Below are 18,839 nucleotides of genomic sequence, written 5' to 3'. Positions count from 1 at the left end.
TGAGCTCAGGTTGCTCTGCTGGTTGAAAACAATATTTAAAACTCAAAACTAAAGTGAAAAATTGAATAGACATGTCAAAATATATATATATATATATATATATATATATATATATATATATATATATATATATATATATATATATATATATATATAACTTGTAATCTATTGGATTAGGTTGAAGATTTCTCAATCCGCCTTGTTAAAATAGCGGTTGCCTTATCGAGTCGAATGATGGATTTTCATACTATTAATTGTGAGGAAAGGAGGCATTGAGTTGTATGTAGATATATATTTTTTTTTGTTGACACTAGGTATTTAATTGATTCAGTCTTATAAAAATTTCCAACGACTATTAGAGTAAATTAAAAAGTACTTGAAAGGAATGATCTATCAGTTCAGTCATTTTAGATTAATTGTTCATTGAATAAAATTTATATATTAATTTATTAAAATTGAAATTCGGTCTTATATATGTATTGGAAGTACCCTAAATGATAAATTGATAAACTTAAGAAGGTCCATTTTATGTATAGTGCAAGACAAATTTGATGATCAAAAACAAAAACAAAGCCAAAGGAAATGCAATTAAAAATTCGGCACGCAAGATAAAAAAAGGCACAAAATTGATTAATATTAAGGGTTGGTGGCGGCCGTGTTCTAACATCGAACATCAAAGTCATCGATGATCATTTCCGTAACGGGTTCAGCATGAAAGACCCTCCTCTGCTTCCGCGATCAGTCAAAGAGAATAGTCAGCCTTAAAATAGAAGGCTGGATTTTTAGTCGATAGATAGAAAAAGGTAGAAGAAGAGGAGGGGAAACAAAGTTCCGATCGTTGAGCATTTTCTTCCCGTGCATTCGATCGTAGTTTAGGGTTTTCTTTGGCTCCCAAAAAGCATTCCGCCCCCTTTCTGGATCTGCCGCACAATCTCCGTCTGGTCGATTCGATCGCCGGCCATGGAGTCGTCCCCCGGGAGCCCCGATTCCAACCGTGGGCAAGGCGGTGCTGGCGAAATGGGCTTCTCAAGGAGATACGGAAACCGCCTTGCGCCCTCCTCTTTGGTCCACGCGCTTTTGGAGTATTCCGGAGTCTTGCGGGAGCGGGCGAACCAGTCGGAGAACGAAAGTTTGGTCGTTGGAGCGATGCGAGATGGGCAGATCGGGGATGCTTCTCCTCCCAGCGGAAGCGGGGAGGTTGCTATAAGGATAATCTCGGTCGACGATCAGGAGCGTCTCCGGATGGGGCCAAATCAGGCCCAGCACCTGGCAGCTGGGTCGTATCCGGTGGTGAGCCCCGGCGGAAATGGCGACTCAAGAGAACTGTTCACTGTTTTGTCCGAGAGGCTTGGAAGAGATGGAGTTAACGAAATTGGCGTAGGGGATGTTGATTCTTCTTCAGCATTGCCGGATGCTATGTCGAGCAATAGTGGTCAGAGCACGGACGGCGAGGCAAACACACCCACTGCTAATGTCAGGGACTCTGCGAACCAGAGATACAATATCCAACCGATTGCTAGGTGGATTGAGCAGATACTGCCGTTCTCGTTGCTTCTTTTAGTAGTGTTCATCAGACAGCATCTGCAAGGTATTTTCTATCAGGTTGAAGTTTTTTATTTCTTGCCTGTTGTGTCATGAAATTGGTTATATAGACTATTTGACCATAACCTTTATATGCAAACTACAATGATAATGCTTCATGTGATGTGTCTGAATCAGTTGGTTGTCTTTCTTATTTAAGAGGGTTTCCTAGGTTTCAATTTTTTCTTGTAAATTAATAACTGTTAGACACTATTGTTCATCACGTTTTATTTGTATGCAATTTAACATGCACTTATATGTTGTTTTCAATTATTTCATTCGAACATCATTTGTTTTCTTGGTCGATGCACATTCATTATCTGATTGAATAGAACTTTTATCTCTAATACAATATTTTATTTTTATTTGATCTTCATTTGCTTGTTGCTTCAAATAGTTACTCTTGAAGTTTTTTGGCTTCAAGAATATTCACTATAAAGTAGAATATTTGAACTTGCACAAAATCTCCCTCTTGAATGATTTAAATCTTTAGATGTTCTGTTGCACTTCATATTTAATACCTCTAATTTTTCATATCGCACAAGTACTTGGATATGTTTGTTTATTTATTTATTTACCTTTTGCTTCTTGACTGCTTCATGCAACAATTCATTTTCTTCCAACTTTATAAATAATTTACATTTTGAAAAACATCTGCAGGTTTCTTCATCACTATTTGGATTGCTACAGTGTTGTTCAAGTCAAATGACATTTTGAGAAAGCAAACTGCTTTAAAGGTTGGATATTGTATGTATATGTTTTAATATAGTGTACCTAAGTCCAAATATTTTTTTGTTATCTTCTTTTCTCCTTAATCACCATCTACATATGGATACTTGATTGAGAACTAGAAGATTCATCAACAAGACAACAAATACATGCATCTGTAGATATTTCCAAAGAAAATATTTAACACACTCGTTTTCATAAAATGATAAACTTAGCAATTAGTGATGATTGACAAAAATAGCATATACCTGCTACATAACAAAATAAAATTTAGGTTTGCAAAACCTATCAATAGATAAAACATGTAGTTCTTATGAAAATCTTCAAGATTTGATGGCAATATTGGTAATCTTCATTAGAAATTTAATCATCACTAAATTCTTCGTAATCAAGCACAGTAGTTCTATTACAAAACTTGGTGGCAGTTCTATTACAAAGCTTAGTGTTGGACTCAAGATTACCAGTTAAGAGAAGGAAACTTATATTATTTTTTTTTAGGGATGCAAAATACTATAAAGAATCAATAATTTTTAAAAAAGTGCGACAATCTCTTCTAATTGTTTAAAGGGAAGAAAAAATTTAGGGCGGGGTGGGCCCAGCCCTAGTCCCCTTGTGTTGGCCCCTGACAAACCACCTCCTTCATTTAGATATCTCATTAGCTCTCAAAATTTTGGTAGTCAGATCCCATGAAGCTTGATTGAAAGTGTGACCTTTTCATTATCATAAACCATCAGCTAGTGTTTCTATACATGCCATACTATTTTCTACCAAGGGAGCTCTTTCTTTCTTCTTTTGTCAATCCATTTTGTTCACATTAAATTGAATATACACAATATTAGTTAAGCTGAGCTGAAAAAACTTACTAATTTAGGCTAGGTTAGCTAGTTTAATATTAAAATAATGTGTGATTACATATGCATATACTGTGATATGTGATGCAGCGAAGTGCTGCATGTGCATGGACGAACTGTTATTTGAGACAATGCAAATTCCCATCTAGTTTTGAAAAGATTAATGATAAATGAAGAGGAGGGAAAACCTTACTATAATTGTATGGTTGCTCTTTCCCAGATTGGCGAATTCATTTGAGTCATAAGCAGTTGAAAGGTTGCATGTCCATGCATCAACCCTCTTTGTCTTAGGGCCCACAAAGATAGGACCCACACACTTTCAGTAAAACAGGTAGATTTTACCAGCCACCAGGGTTGCATCATCCATCATTGTTCTTTTCTTATCTTTTTCACTTTCGATATATCTGAAGTACTCAACTGCTGTCTTTAATCCTGTAAACACCATAATTTATTGAAAATTTTATAGTAAAAGATCGCGTCATATCCAGCTAACTTTACCTAGATATGCTCAGTTCTTTTTATTAAGTACTAAAATTGACTTTAATGAAATTAGTAGAACAGCAGGAAACTCAACCTTGCTCCTTGAATTCTCTTTCTCTGCAGTATGAAAAGATTCATTATAAGAATAGCTATGCAATGCATGCCTCAAAAAGCAGGGACTCCACATTTAGCATTATCTATTTCCCTCACGTGCATATATCAAAGAACATGTATGCTGATGTATGTTATATTGTCAATAAAATTTCTGTCTTAATTGATTGAATTCTTGTGCTTTTGAAGAATCTTTTTTTACATTGTTTATGCATTGGACATACTTTCTTCTTGTTTTCATTAAATGATTTGTATTTTGACAAATTCACTTGTAATTGCAGGGCGAGCGAAAAATACCGATACTTGTTGGAATTGCTCTAGCCTTCACAATTCATTTACTTGGTGTGTACTGGTGGTGCAGGAATGATGACCTTCTATACCCATTTATCATGCTAGCTCCCAACGAAATACCTCCATTCTGGCAGGCCTTATTTATCATTATGGTTAATGGTACTCTTCCATGCTGGCTACTTTTGTTTTTTGGGATTAAGGCTATCTTGTATCATTGCTTTGCTTGATCCGCATGCTATACGATACACAGTATAATGTGAGGTAGGACAATCCATGGTGGTTTTAAGGTTGCTATTTTCTTCTGGTGGAAGGAGTGAATGAATTGCAGAAAACCAAACTTGCCAGTGGCAAAGAATTTATGAAATCTGATCTATGAGAAATTTTTGTTCTTCATTGACAGAAAGGTTCTTCCCTTTCTTAGTCTTGTGTAATCTTGACTGGCACAACCATACCCTATTGTTGATCCTATGGAACAATTGTTAATTTTATTCACTCATTCTAAATTGTCTCAAACAATGGATTTAAGGCTCTTATTCTAGGCTTTGACAACCAAATAAAATAGACCAGGTCAAATTAATACTAGTAGAATAAATCTTAATTCAACAAAACAAACTATATAGAATTTGAAAAGCAAATCCAATATTTGAACTGCTTTGCTTTATTTAGATCTATAATTTGTGACAAATATTGGCTATTTGCACTAGGCAGTACCTTCTATAAACAAAATATATTTTAACAGAAAAAGTCTTGTTTCTTTACAATATTACTATTAGGTTCTCAACAATTTAGTTTAATGATATCAAAAAGCTCCAACTTGCTACAGATATAATCAATTCTAGGACTTCTGAAAGCATTAGCTAATAGATATTCTAATTGGATGTTAAAATTGACAAAAGATATATGATGCCCTTAGATTGTATCTTCTCTGTAACAAAATGATAATCTATGATCTATCTATGTGGTTTCTCTCTCATGAAAGATTAGGGTGGCGACAATGCGTATGCTAGCATGATTACACAAGATAACTCAGGATCAAAATTTAGCTCATCCATTAGCAATTTGAGCCACACTAGCTCATGTGTGATTAGAGTCATAGCCTTGAATTTTACTTTTGCACTTAATTTTTACACCAAAGTTTGTTTCTTGCTTTCTAAGATATTAAATTTCTGCCTTGAAGAACACAGCAACCTAATTTGCTGGGGAACCTACCTAATCTGCTGTAGCATATCCTGAAACCTAAAGGTGTTGTATATCATAACATAAGAGTTCTCTGCCTTGGGCGACCTTGAGATACTGAAGACTGCCTCCTAATGATTTACATGGAGACTCAAGAAATGACTGATTGCAGTGATAGCAAATGTGATGACCAGTATTGATGAGCTAATTGTTGGGGTTGCAAGGTTGCAAATATAGTCCCATATTGGAAACACATGGGAAAGATCATGGGTTTATAAGAGAAAAGATATCTCCATTGGCTTGAGGCCTTTTGGGGAGAGCCCAAGAGCAAAGCCATGAGGGTCTAGGCCCAAAGTGGACAATATCATGCTATTGTGGAGATATCTAAATTCTTTTCGATCCTACAATTGGTATCAGAGCCGGGACTGCCAGAAGGTTTAACCGCCTACTGTGCACAAGAGCTATGGTCTGATTGAACCATGTGGGTACAATATTGACCTCGAACAAAGAAAGTGGGGGCTCCTATGTTCGGATCAAGAGGACCAGACACCAGGCAGGAAGTCCTAGTAGGTCGGGTGGACCGAGGGGCAGGAAGACCTGGTGGGTCAAGGATCGGACGTGGGAAGTCTATGGTCCTTTGTTTGAGGGGGGATTGTTGGGGTTGCAAGGTTGCAAACATAGTCCCATATTGGAAACACATGGGAAAGATCATGGGTTTATAAGAGAAAAGATATTTCCATTGGCTTGAGGCCTTTTGGGGAGAGCCCAAGAGCAAAGCAATGAGGGTCTAGGCCCAAAGTGGACAATATCATGCTATTGTGGAGATATCTAAATTCTTTTCGATCCTACACTAATTTCTCAATCACTCTATGATATTTTCTTGGATTATAGATAATGACTCCCCTGTCCTGATAGTAGCGTATAACATTTGGATCCATAAGATGGTCGGCAAGTTTAGTACCTAAGACACTAGTTGCTTTGAGCATATTAAGTTCATGGTTTTACTGTAAGATATAGATATCTCCTAATTGATCAATCTCAAAAATTAAAATTCTTCTTCCTTTTCCACTTGTTCTTCTCCTCCTCATTTTCACTCTCTTTATGCCTCATCGGTGCCACCAACACCACTTGTTGGCACACCGACACAACAATAGTACTATTTCATTTTGGTTGCATATCAAAACTTTAGCTTGGAACAAGATTTTAAAACTAGGTTTAAAATTCTCATTTGTATGTTGAGAAGTGGCAGTGCTAAGACAACTTTTCTAGCATCTTTTACTTGCAACTTCATTAGACAATGAGTGCAAGACAATTGCAAATTTATTGAATTCCTCTTAATGGAGACTGAGAAGGCACAATTAATGTTTAGAAGAATGATGACATGTTAGTGTTATTGGTGACACTTTCGGAAGATGGATCAGCCATAACATTTGTTGCTAGGGATTCGTCTTTTTTTCAAACATTCTAGCAGAAAAATCTTGCACTTTTTGTTGATGAATATTTGAAATTGGTTGATTTTTTTGAAGTAAATTGTGCTCTTTTTTTTTGCTCATTTATTGATCTTCCTTTCCTGAGTGCATCATATAATTGATTTTATTGTTTTCCAGATACAATGGTGCGGCAAGCTGCTATGGTGGTCAAGTGTGTTCTGTTGATGTACTTCAAAAATAGCAGGGGCCCTAAATATCGAAAGCAGGTAATTCAATTTAAAATTTCTATTAGTTGCTCTTTTATATTAGTTCCTCTTTGTACTGAACTGGGTTGTGAATTGTTTGAAGCATAATAAATATGGAGACTATCCAAATTACTTATTAGGTTTAGTTGCTTTTGATATGCATACAAAATTTAGTGAGCAATTTTAACAAAATGAATGCACGAAAGTTGTTAAGACAGTTGAAGGAATAGAATAATACTATTTAAACCACGCACATGTTGGAGAAGACCATAACATAATCTGCTTTTCAGTAGACAATAATTTCCTTAAATAGCCTGAAATTGATAACCTAGGAAATTAAATTTGCAATGATGAATTTAAAATTTTGAAAGATGCAGGAAAAGGAAATAAATTAGGATGCTAGTATCTGCAAGTAGTTGAAAGAGCAAAAGAATATTAGGGGAGAGCTCATACTTAGGGAACTGATTTGAAGGGATGGCTCACAGAAGGGAGTAGTGTGAAACAGAGAGGTTGATCTTCTTCCAATCTTGAGCCTTGCTTTGGTCAGGGAAACCTTAAGAAGAACCTTAAAATAGAATTGTTTCAAAAATCAAATCGGAAAAAAATAATTCAATGCTATTAGCTAAAAGAGAACAATGACATAATACCCAAACATAAGACTTGTTAGTTAAACTAGCAAGTTGGGACCAAACTTTTATGGCTAATGTGTTAGACATGTAGGTTTAGTCATACTTTGTGTACTAATATATTATTATTAGATATATTTTAGTATAGTGGATACGTGTGAAATTGTTTTAGTTTATCAGAACAAAATATTTTATCTCTCTCAACTTGAAACAAGAGTGAAGTCTCTCTTTTCAATCCTTTTATGGGGAGTCCACATGCATAGGCTCACTGTGTTGGAGTTGTCTCCTCTCCTCTCATGCACTTTCCTAGTTACATAAAATGTGCTTATTTATTGTTAATTTACACACAAGCTCCACTATTTTTACACTTTAACAGTTTATTTGACCATTTATCTATGCACCCACAAGTTGTGTCAAGAACAAAACTTCGACGCTCATCCAATCGATGCTTAACATGGGTTTCTCTCCTTTTTTTATTGGTTACAACGATTAACTGTGATTGCATTTGCAAATCCACTCTACCCATTGATTCTCTTTCCTCTTCCATTCAAGCAAAACAACTCAATGCAGATTCATCACCCTCTTCTCCTCGCTATTGTTTCCCTATTATATGAATGTGAGGGTTGCCAGCCCAAGGAACGGGTTGAAACTATTACTGAGTTTAGAGATTGGCTAAAGAAAAGGTTGAATGGGTGCTTGGCTCTCAATATCTCAAGTGCGTGTCATGCAACACAGAAAATTGTGCTGCAAGCACTCACAAAGAGGCAAGGGAGCTCGCGCAAAGGATGCTTGCAAGTGCGAGGGTCCTCAGGTGGAGGATGTGTGACTGCGAGGGTGCTTGGGCAGAGGACATGATTGTGTTTGCGGGTGACAACAAAGTAAACACATGGTGGACATATGGTTGAGAAGCCATATGGACTCTGGACTGAGATTGAGACATTGGGACGACATGGAAGTTGTGCATGAACAGGAACTTGGCGGATGGTAATCAACAAGAAGAGGATAGGGTGACTCAATACCAAGTTAAGGGAAAATAAATATTACAGAAAAAATTCCTTAGGGTTCTCTTTCCCCCTTTCTCCTTCTATCATTTACAAAATATTGTCATAAATATGCACTTAACTATTATAATATTGACATATTGATCCCTATACTATTACATATCGAACAACTTCCAATACAACACTGTACGAGAGGATGAAACTTATAGGTATTAATTGCCGGTCTGCCACTTTGCTAGGTACAAGCTACAAGCCCGCAATCCCAGGAGATTGTCACTTTGTTTTTTTAACTCCATGATCAATTAGAAGATTTGTCGTCTTAGATTTGAATTTTGTAACAAGTTGTAGTTGTATAATATTTTTGAACTAACCTAAGTGGGAGCATTAGGGACTAGTGTTAACAATGGAAATAATATATTCTTAGTTAAGTTGGTACAGATGTTGGGCTACAGTGCAGCTTGCCTTGCACAATTGAGAGGAGTATTAAATATAATTTTGTTCATAATGAAATTTGACATATGAAGGAGAGCCTTGGCGCAACGGTAAAGTTGTTACTTTGTGACCAAAATGGTCACGGGTTCGAATCTTGGAAATAACCTCTTGCAAAAAGCAGGGTAAGGCTGCATACAATGGATCCTTTCCCGGGACCCCGCATAGCGGGAGCTTTGTGCACCGGGTTGCTTTTTTTTTTTAGTGAAATTTGACATGGAAGAAATAGTGTCTAAGGTTTAAAATCTTGACCCTTGCCAAGGTTTCGGCCCCAGATCGAAACAATACGATTTCGATATAGTATCATGTCGTACTGATACAATTTCGATATTTTTTTATTTATATATAGCAATTATTAGATAAATATATTTATTATATATAATTTAAAAATAAGTTGTATATTAATTTTATATAAGTTCTTCATTATTAAACAACTTAATATTGTTAAAAAAAATTTAATATAGTTTTCTTTAAAGAAAATTAATCTATCAATAACTCGAATTAAAATTGATACATAACCTTTATAGTTCTCTAATGTCCAGATCAAAAAATCATAATTATATAAATTAATATAAAATATTATTTTATCTATAATAATTATATAAATTAACTATTTATTTATTTAATAATTTAAATAATATATATTTAAAATAGTAAAAAAATTAGAATATCAATTAAACATTAAAATAGTAAAAAAAATACAAAATAATTTTAAAAATATCAGAATATAAATTTGATTTATTAGAATTTTTATAAAATTTTTAAATTATTTTTAGAATTTTAAATTTTTTTTACAATTTTTAAATACAATTTAAAACATTAAAAATAATTTCAGAATATTATTTAATAAATTTATTATTTTTTTTTAAATTTTAAATATATTTTTTATATTTTATTGGGATAATTTAATTAGAGTTTATAAAAGTCTCTTCAAAATATCACACATAAGTAGGATTGTTAAAAAAAGGGCAGCTCGGTGCACGAACTCCCGCTATGCGAGGTCCCAGGGAATGATCCATTATACGCAGCTTTACCCTACTTTTTGCAGGAGGCTTTTTCTAGGATTTGAACTCGTGACCTTTTGGTCACAAAGCAATAACTTTACCGACACGCCAAGGCTCTCCTTCTTAAGTAGGAATTGTTTGATTTATTAAATTGTAATATTAGTTTTGCACGGTAAACCCGCACACCCCCTCGACGCCCGACACCATCGTGATGCCTCCTACGACGCCAGAGGCGTCCGGCAACGCCTCCGGCGGAACCGGAAGCGTCCGGCGACACCTCCTGCATTACTGGAAGCGTCCCGCGATGCTTTCGGTTCCGCCATCGCGTCGCGATGCCTCCGACGACATCAGAAGTGTCTAGCAATGCATCCCTACTGCTCGAGACGCGCGCGCTTAACGTGCCAGTTTCGCTTTGCCGGCGGAATGATAAAAACCGTCCGTGCGGGGCGGCACGAAACAACATTTTAATACTGATAGTGTCTCAGGTGGATGCTTGACGTATAATGTACACAATTAATTCAGTTCACATATTAAATTCCAAGTTCACAAGCGGTTTTCCGAGGATTAATTCAGAGGTAATATAGTATCCTCAAATGGACATTTTTATGCTTCTGAACTAGCATAATTATGGAGATACGATTCTACAAAGGTGACATGAATAAATCATTGAATTTTAATGGCAGATTCGACATGGTAAATCACGTTTTGTTAGACTTGTGTTTATTTCACTTCAATAAATATTTACCTTTATAACAGTGTCATTTAATGATTAGTCAAGTTTACTAGTCTTCTTCTTTTTAGGGCCAAATGCTAACTCTTGTTGAATACCTGCTGCTTTTGTACCGTGGCTTGTTGCCAGCACCTGTTTGGTATCGTTTTTTTCTGAACAAAGAATATGGAAGCATCTTTTCCTCTCTAATTACAGGACTCTACCTTACCTTCAAGTTGACATCAATTGTTGAGAAGGTAGTTTCTACTCTTTTAAAGTATCCGGTATATGGTTTCTTGAGCTTGTTTTACCTGTTTTATTTTATATTGAATTCTCAGTGAACAAATTGTGCCTTCTTAGACGTCAAGAACCTAACATTTCATTTTCGGTTCCAGGTTCAATCTTTTGTTGCTGCTGTAAAGGCGCTATCGCGCAAAGAAGTACATTATGGTTCTTATGCAACAATGGAACAGGTTTCAGTCTTTATTTCATTGATGATCATATGCAATTTTTTTTATTTTTGATTTTTGCATGTAGGATTGAGTCATGTTTTCTTGAAATGATATCCCTAGTCTACTCAACTTGGTTACGTCTGTGATTAATGGTCCCTGTCATTAGCAGGTTGATCTTAATTGCCATAATGTGAGACAAATAATTTCTTTGAAATTTATGCAATCTGTTACCCAGATATGGAAAATTTTCACTCTCAAGCACCGATGTGCAGTATGGTTGTGAGGCAAACTGATAGAATCTGTTTCACTACTGAGGGGTAGTAAAGGATGGAGAATTTTATCTGTTTACTATTTTTATTTTATTTTGCTCTTGGACTAAATTTTCCATCCATGACCCTATTCATATCTTGGTGTAGTACTTTTAACCCTCGATCAGAATGAGATGAGTTGGTGTCCCAGACTGTGTTGAGCATGAACCCTAGCAGGGAGGGATCTTGAGCGACAAAGGAGAAAATCCAATAAGGAGGAGAATTAGACAAAAGAGGATCATGCACCTTTCATAATGTCATGGAACAATTTAGAGCCTCGTTGTGCCTCTCATCGTCACATGGCTCAGGCAATACTTCAATCCTCTTTTTTCCAGAGGATATGATTATGCTTGAGGACAAACCACTTTAAGGTAGGGTGGATGTTGCAGGCATAGCTTGGAATAGGGGTGTAAACGAATCGAATCGAGCCGAATATGTAGAAAAATTAGGTATATTCGAGTTCGAGCTTGATTCGAAGCTCGAAAAATTCAAAATGTTTGGTTCGAGTTCGGTTCGAATTAGGGCTTGGGTTCGAGTTCGGCTCGAAATATTCGAACATGTTTGCGAACTATTCGAATTATTGCTCGAAAATAGGTTCGAAAGGCTTGAAATTTATTTATTTAATATATATTTAACTTATATTAATAAATATTAAGGCTCGCGAGCGGCTGGAACAATATAATTTGGGCTTGAGTTCGGCTCAAAAAAAAGTTCGAACATGTTCAAATTCGGCTCGAATTCGATAAATTCGAATACGAATCCAATATTTTTCGAGCCGGCTCGATTCGTTTGTAGCTCTAGCTTGGAATCTTGTCCCGTGCCGAGTGGCATGGGCGAAATGTATCATTTCGATAAATTATCGAAATTTGATACTACTCAACACACGTAAATCAATTTTATGTTGTTGTGTCAATCATATTAATGACTATCATGTCACAACACCCCTTGACATACTATAAAACATGTAATACCCCGGTTCTGAGATTCTGGTTAAGTATGACTTAAAAGGTTAGATGGTACTATCCATATCACCAAGGTGCACCTTCCTTTTCGGAAGCACAAACTTAAGAACTCCAAAGTTAAGCGTGCTTGGCTTGGAGAAATCTGATGATGGGTGACCTCTTGGGAAGTTTCCAGGGTGCGTGCGAGTGAGGATAAAACACGCTGAAAGGACCTCCGGTGGTTTGTGGAGCTAGTCGTCAACCCGATGGGCAATTCTGGTGTCGTTCCTGGTTTGGTTCGGGTGAGGCCCGCCCGGGTCCAGGCGTTACAGATGGTATCAGAGCGACCTTGCGACCGTGAGTGCGCCTGTGGTAGGAGCACCCAGGGCACCACCTAGCGAGGGAGATTCTGGGATTTGTTTGTGGTGTGATTTGTGGTTACACAACGAGGACGTTGTGTCTTTAAGTGGGGGTGATTGTAATACCCCGGTTCTGAGATTCTGGTTAAGTATGACTTAAAAGGTTAGATGGTACTATCCATATCACCAAGGTGCACCTTCCTTTTCGGAAGCCCAAACTTAAGAACTCCAAAGTTAAGCGTGCTTGGCTTGGAGAAATCTGAGGATGGGTGACCTCCTGGGAAGTTTCCAGGGTGCGTGCGAGTGAGGATAAAACACGCTGAAAGGACATCCGGTGGTTTGTGGAGCTAGTCGTCAATCCGATGGGCAATTCTGGTGGCGTTCCCAGCTCGATCCGGATGGGACCCACCCGGGCTGGGGCGTTACAAAACATGTCGAGATAAATTGAAATAATATTGATTTATTTTTTGTAATTTTTATGTATAATACATTGTCAAAATTGTACCCTTCTAGATGGGACATAAAGTTGGAAGTTAAGTTCTCTTCTTTTTATCTTCCTCTTTTCTCCAATTCTCCATCGGTACTAGACATTGAAACACCAGTATTGAAACAGTATGTTCCATTTAAACTCTGAAATGCCAGCACAACTTGAGACTTTGAACCTTGGTTGCAGGTTGCTCCATTTGCAAATATGTGTGACGTATGGAGAGTGTGATGTATGGAGTGATTATGCAATTGTAGTTGTGTGGAGTTTGTGTTGTGTGGCGGGGAGTAATATGGTACATTATGGTATGTTGTGGGTGATTGATGGTAGTGAGCCTAGATGTGGCGTTACTTGTAGTAGTCTGGTGTTGTGGATTTAGGTGTTACCAGATTAGAACTAGATTAACACTAGAACTATATACTTGAGATGTGAACCCATTGTAACCATTAAATTGGTATACATTGGAAGAAAGAATGGACAAGAAATTCATAGCCCAACCATTTTTTTCCTATTCTTTACTGAGGATCTTGTACTCTCCTCCAAAATGAACACTAGTTATCATCATCCATTTAACAGATTCAGCACCATGACAATGTACATTAAGTTTCCAGATATCCATGGTTGGCCCAGTCAATTTAAAGTCAAAGATAAGGAACTCAGTTGCTAGAATTTTAGTTCGACTTATGGTGCAATATAATTTTGTCACAAGTGCTCAAAAAAATCATGCCATGGACTATCACAATTAACTGTAGGCAGTGAAGCGAACACAAGATTGATTGTATAAATGAAAAATAGTTCGATGTGGTTTTGGGATAGGATATTATTTTGTTCTCTTGTATGTGGACAGACAACATAGTGGATCCTGTTTAAACCATGATATCTCATTACACTGATGTAAATAATATCAACTTTTTAAAACATTTCTTATGTCTACCATGCTTTGTCATTTTGACAGTAAATATGAAAATAGGAGTTGGAACCACATGGTTGAAAAGACAACATTTTAAGCACATGGGAGTATTTTATTGATTGGTTAAATAATTACATTATTTGCTTCAGACTTTTGAGTCAAGGTTTCAGTATCTAGATAATTGCTTAGCAGATAAATGCTGTGTTTATAGATTTGTTGGTTAGTGACACTTGAACTGTTGAACATCAACACCGTCATTCTGCCAATTTAATCTGAATAGGTCATTGGCAGATTTATCTATCTGCAAACAGAATTCTAGTGCTTTTTCTTCAATAATTGCTACATGGTTATCACCAGATTCTGTTAAGCAAAAATCCTTATGAAGGTTTATCTTAATGTGTGAACTGATGCAGGTAGTTGCTTCTGGTGACCTATGCACTATTTGCCAGGAGAAGTTGCATATTCCAATCCTACTCAGCTGTAATCACATCTTCTGTGAAGATTGTGTCTCTGAATGGTAATGTCCCTTTGATCTACAGCCTTTTTCCTTAAGTCATAAGTTTACATGTTGTAGAATTTCCTGCCCACATTGTTATAATAATTTCTTTTAGTACATGAATGTATTCTATCTTCCATTCACCTTTCATACTTTATTAAGTCTATCCATGCCAACTTTCATGAGGAAACACTAGAACTATTTTTGCCTACATCATTGACATGGCTTTATCATTTTCTCACCTGTAACAAGGTGTCTTCCAACCTCATATTGGGAACATGATGATGATATTTAAATTCCATGAATAATACTCTTCTAAGCATCAGCATCCGCAGGGATACACTATTAATCTCTCTCTATAATCGTCCCATTAGCTGCTCAATCAAAATGCTGAAGTAAAAAATATCAAAGCCATGCTTCAAGTAGGATCACCTTGCACTGAACTTCACGCTGAAATCACAAAAACTTTAATACCTGAGGTTAGTGAGTCTGGTTGTGATAGTGACAACATGTTGATGGTTCCACGATAGTTATTAATTCATTAATTGCCCCCGGGGCAATGGTGCAACAGCAAGTTTCCAGACATTTAAGGATTGAGGCGAATTAACGGATGAATTTTCCTTAATGGACAGTTGACCTAAGAGTGCTGGGATGATGGGTCATCGTGTGAGCGCTTCCCGATTTATCCTAGTAGCGGGATACTTGGTGCCAATTTTTTTTTAAAAAAACAATAGTTATTAATTGATTCCTACAATCAAGACAAGTTGTCCTTAAAGAAGCATTTCTGGCTTCTATTTGACTGTAAGTGTCCACTATAGAGCCTCATTTACTCTTGGAATTGCCTTTGCGCCAACAGAAGTGTCGCTATAGACTTGCTAACATTTCCTACCACATTTCTAATTGTTTTTAACTTACAAGTAATAAAAAAGGTAGTTACGTAAAATAAACAGTTATTATAACTTACAAGTAATAAAAAAGGTTGTTACGTAAAATAAACAGTTGTTATACCCTTTTAACTACATTTTTACTAGTATTTTCCCTATTAATATCCCATTTTAGTGATTCAATTTGGAGGACCAAGTTGGTGATAGTTGAAGTATATCCTTAAGTCTATAGTGTCTACATCTGGAATCAGTCTAGGTTGTCTGCCTCATGCACACCAGATTATCTGATCCACTTGAATCTAGGGGTGTAAATGAGTCAAGCCGCTCGCGAGTAGTTCGGTCAAAGCTAGACTCGAGCTCACAGTTGACCGAGCTCGTCGAGCCTGTTCGAACTCGTTTAATTTAATATTCTAATATTTAAAATAATTACTATTTTAAAATTAAATAATAAGTTGAGGGGGTGTTTGTGGCTAGAGTGTTTCATTAGATTGTTAGAGGTTGAAGGTTCGAATCCCAGCTTGTGCACTTGTTTTTACATTTAAATTCACTGTTTTCGAGTCGAGCCTATGATTAAATGGCCGAGCCGAGCTCAAGCTCAAATTCAAAAATTCGCTCGAGCCGAGCCTCTTTAATTTTCTCGAGCTCGAGCCGACCCAAGCTCGAGCTCGGCTCGGCTCGGCTCGGCTCGGCTCATTTGCAGCCCTACTTGAATCAATTGGAAAGCCATGGTTTTCATGGGGATGTAGCATCAAATCAACTGGGATGAACATAGATATGGATGGAGATTACTATTATGGTGAGGTAGGGTTAGGCATGCAAAACATCATCTCTCATCTTAATTTCATTAGATTCATACTGGTAGATTGGATTTGAAAGGCAGGTTGTACTCGGCTATACTAATCTAGTATTCAATTATTTCTACTCCAAAGAGTTTGTTTCAGACCAGTGGCCAGGAGGAAAAGGAAAGATATCTTCCCAAAACCACTTGCTTGTAATGTACTTTGCTCTATAAGCGCAAAGATAATCCCTTGATTTGGATTCATTAACTTCATCTCTACAACCATTGTATTGGTTGTAGAATGCCTTGTCCATACGCTCACATATTGAACTCTTTATGTTGCTCAACTCTCTTTTACACATTATCTCTTAAAGTTCAACATCTGTGGGACCATTGGTGATTGGACGGACTTCTCAAATCTTCAGGTACTTGTCCATGAGATGTTTCCCCCTAGAATCGTTATCCATGAACCCTTTCCATCTCTGAGTGAGCAAATCAAACTTGAATAACATTATGATTTATTAAACTCTGATAATTTTTCCAATATAAGGTAAATTGTACTTTGGCAATGTAATAGTATTACGCTTCCGTGTGCAACTTCCTGAACAATCTAAAGCGATATTCAGAAAAGGTATTATTGCATCAAAAGTGATGATCAATCTAGAAATCCATACTAGTGTCAACAAATATACTCACACACCACACACTGAGAGGGGTAAAATTTATGAAAGATAAAAAAAAAATTATTAGCCATCAAAATTGAACACAAGTGTTATCTCAAATTTGCTGACGGACTCGTGCAAACTTGAGTATAATGAATTGAAAGAACAATAGTACGCCTAGTTGTGTGAACATTGTCTTAGTTAGATGTGACATGATAATCAAACTCAGGTCATTTCCTCCATTCAGTAGTGCATGATTTGACCTCTCATTTATTTTAGCGACTAGACCAAGGTATATGTGCACATTCTTTGATGCCCCGGGGCTACGGTGCAATGGCAGAGGCGCTCCGGCCCCAAGCACTCGTAATTCGATTCCCAGCTACGTCGTACTGTAGGAATTTTCCTTCGATGAAAAATCTGGGACGTTGACTGGTGGCTGAGGAGCCGCTTGTGCTTCCGAATTTACCTAGTGGCCGGTTGGAAACTTCCATGAGGCCGGGTTAGATTAATAGGTTTGAAGAGCTGAATACCTAGATTAACAAAAAAAAAATGTTCACACTCTTTGATGCCTCTCCTACCTAGGTTTTCCTGCTCAAAACCATAGCAAAAACCAACTTGTTCTAATGCTTGTTGCTTTTTCAGACTCCTCTTAAAAGGGCTCTGGTCTCAGGCCAAATGAGCCACACATGCATCTTTCGGCAGTGCTGTGCACATGGTTAGCCCTGGCACTCTGGTTGCCACATGAGCGATGCATCGCTTGTCTTGTGTGGTCAAGCCCTGGCCCTGGGTTGAAAGTAAAGCCCAACCGAAGTCAAAAGATGTTTTAGCTCCCATTTGAAACATGCTCGATGTGTCTTCACACCCTTTGGAGAGTAATCGATTGATTGCTTGATATTAAGCTGGTTAATCATTGATCTTTTCAGGTTCGAGAGAGAAAGGACCTGCCCCTTGTGCCGAGCTGTGGTGAAACCGGCAGACATTAGATCATTTGCGGATGGTTCCACCAGCTTATTTTTCCAGCTCTTCTGATTTGTTGTACAAAAATTAGATGCCAAAATTTTGGTCGAAAGTAACTGCTTGGGCTTCTTACATTTGCATTATTGTCCAGTCTCCAACAGTTTCAGAACTCGCCCCATCTTCTCTGGAGTGGCACAGACCAACAGTGACTGATATTGGGACCGAAGCCTCGTACCGCATTTATGCATTATATGGTAAATTTCGCCTTAGCACTTGAAAAATTCAACTTGTAGTTACTGTACATTGAATTTCCATTCATTAGTTGTTAGAGATCCTTGGGCGAATTTTACATGTATTAACATTGCCGATTGACAGCCGTAATTTATTTCTTCTTTTTTTAATTTCCAAAAGAAAATATTTCCCTTTTGATATCCATGCACACAGACAGGCAAACAGAAGTGAGTTGTATTGGATGGTTGCTCTTTGCATTTATTTCTAAGCTTCTATTAGACTTGTTCTTCTCTATTTTTTCCTGCGAACCCTGCTGAGATGAATGATAGCACGGTCCCACTTAACACAATTTTATACCGAGGACGAAAAAGAAAAGAAAATATATATTTTATGTTTTCATATAATATATCGTTTTTATTCCATTTGGAATAAAAACAATATGGTTTTAGAATTTTTTTACATCAATAAAGAAACAGAGGAAAAACCTAAAAAAGTACGTTGATTATTTTTTTATCATCTTATTTTCTTTTTCGGGAGAAAAATTCGGCTGTATTAGAAAATAAAATTAAAACTTAATTTTTTTTGTATGTTTACATTTAAAACTTAATTAATAAAACAAAAAAAATTGCTTCCATTTTCTTTTCTCGAAAAAAG

At 36.8% G+C, this 18,839-nt stretch overlaps 1 protein-coding gene across 1 annotated transcript; it reads left to right on the top strand.

Annotated features, from left to right (window-relative positions):
• Positions 1-637: 637 nt before the first annotated feature.
• Positions 638-18,355, top strand: LOC121969349 (RING finger and transmembrane domain-containing protein 2-like). Its single transcript, XM_042519397.1, has 8 exons — positions 638-1,588; positions 2,242-2,318; positions 4,034-4,202; positions 6,827-6,915; positions 10,816-10,980; positions 11,119-11,196; positions 14,591-14,694; positions 17,921-18,355. The coding sequence occupies exons 1-8, from the start codon at positions 961-963 to the stop codon at positions 18,024-18,026; spliced, it is 1,416 nt and encodes a 471-aa protein (XP_042375331.1). The 5' UTR covers positions 638-960; the 3' UTR covers positions 18,027-18,355.
• The last annotated feature ends 484 nt before the right edge of the window (positions 18,356-18,839 follow it).

This window comes from Zingiber officinale, chromosome 4A, assembly GCF_018446385.1.
Source record: "Zingiber officinale cultivar Zhangliang chromosome 4A, Zo_v1.1, whole genome shotgun sequence".
Classification (NCBI taxonomy): domain Eukaryota; kingdom Viridiplantae; phylum Streptophyta; class Magnoliopsida; order Zingiberales; family Zingiberaceae; genus Zingiber; species Zingiber officinale.
The sequence above is the reverse complement of the archived record's forward strand: the minus strand, read 5'-3'. Positions and strand labels throughout refer to the sequence as shown.

What these genes read in the sequence shown, in the direction of transcription:
- LOC121969349 (XM_042519397.1), top strand. Translation starts at nt 961, where the DNA reads ATGGAGTCGTCCCCCGGGAGCCCCGATTCCAACCGTGGGCAAGGCGGT. An exon ending in GAAAGCAAACTGCTTTAAAG is followed by an intron (nt 2,319 to 4,033) that starts GTTGGATATTGT and finishes TTGTAATTGCAG; the next exon opens with GGCGAGCGAAAAATACCGAT. An exon ending in CTTATGCAACAATGGAACAG is followed by an intron (nt 11,197 to 14,590) that starts GTTTCAGTCTTT and finishes GAACTGATGCAG; the next exon opens with GTAGTTGCTTCTGGTGACCT.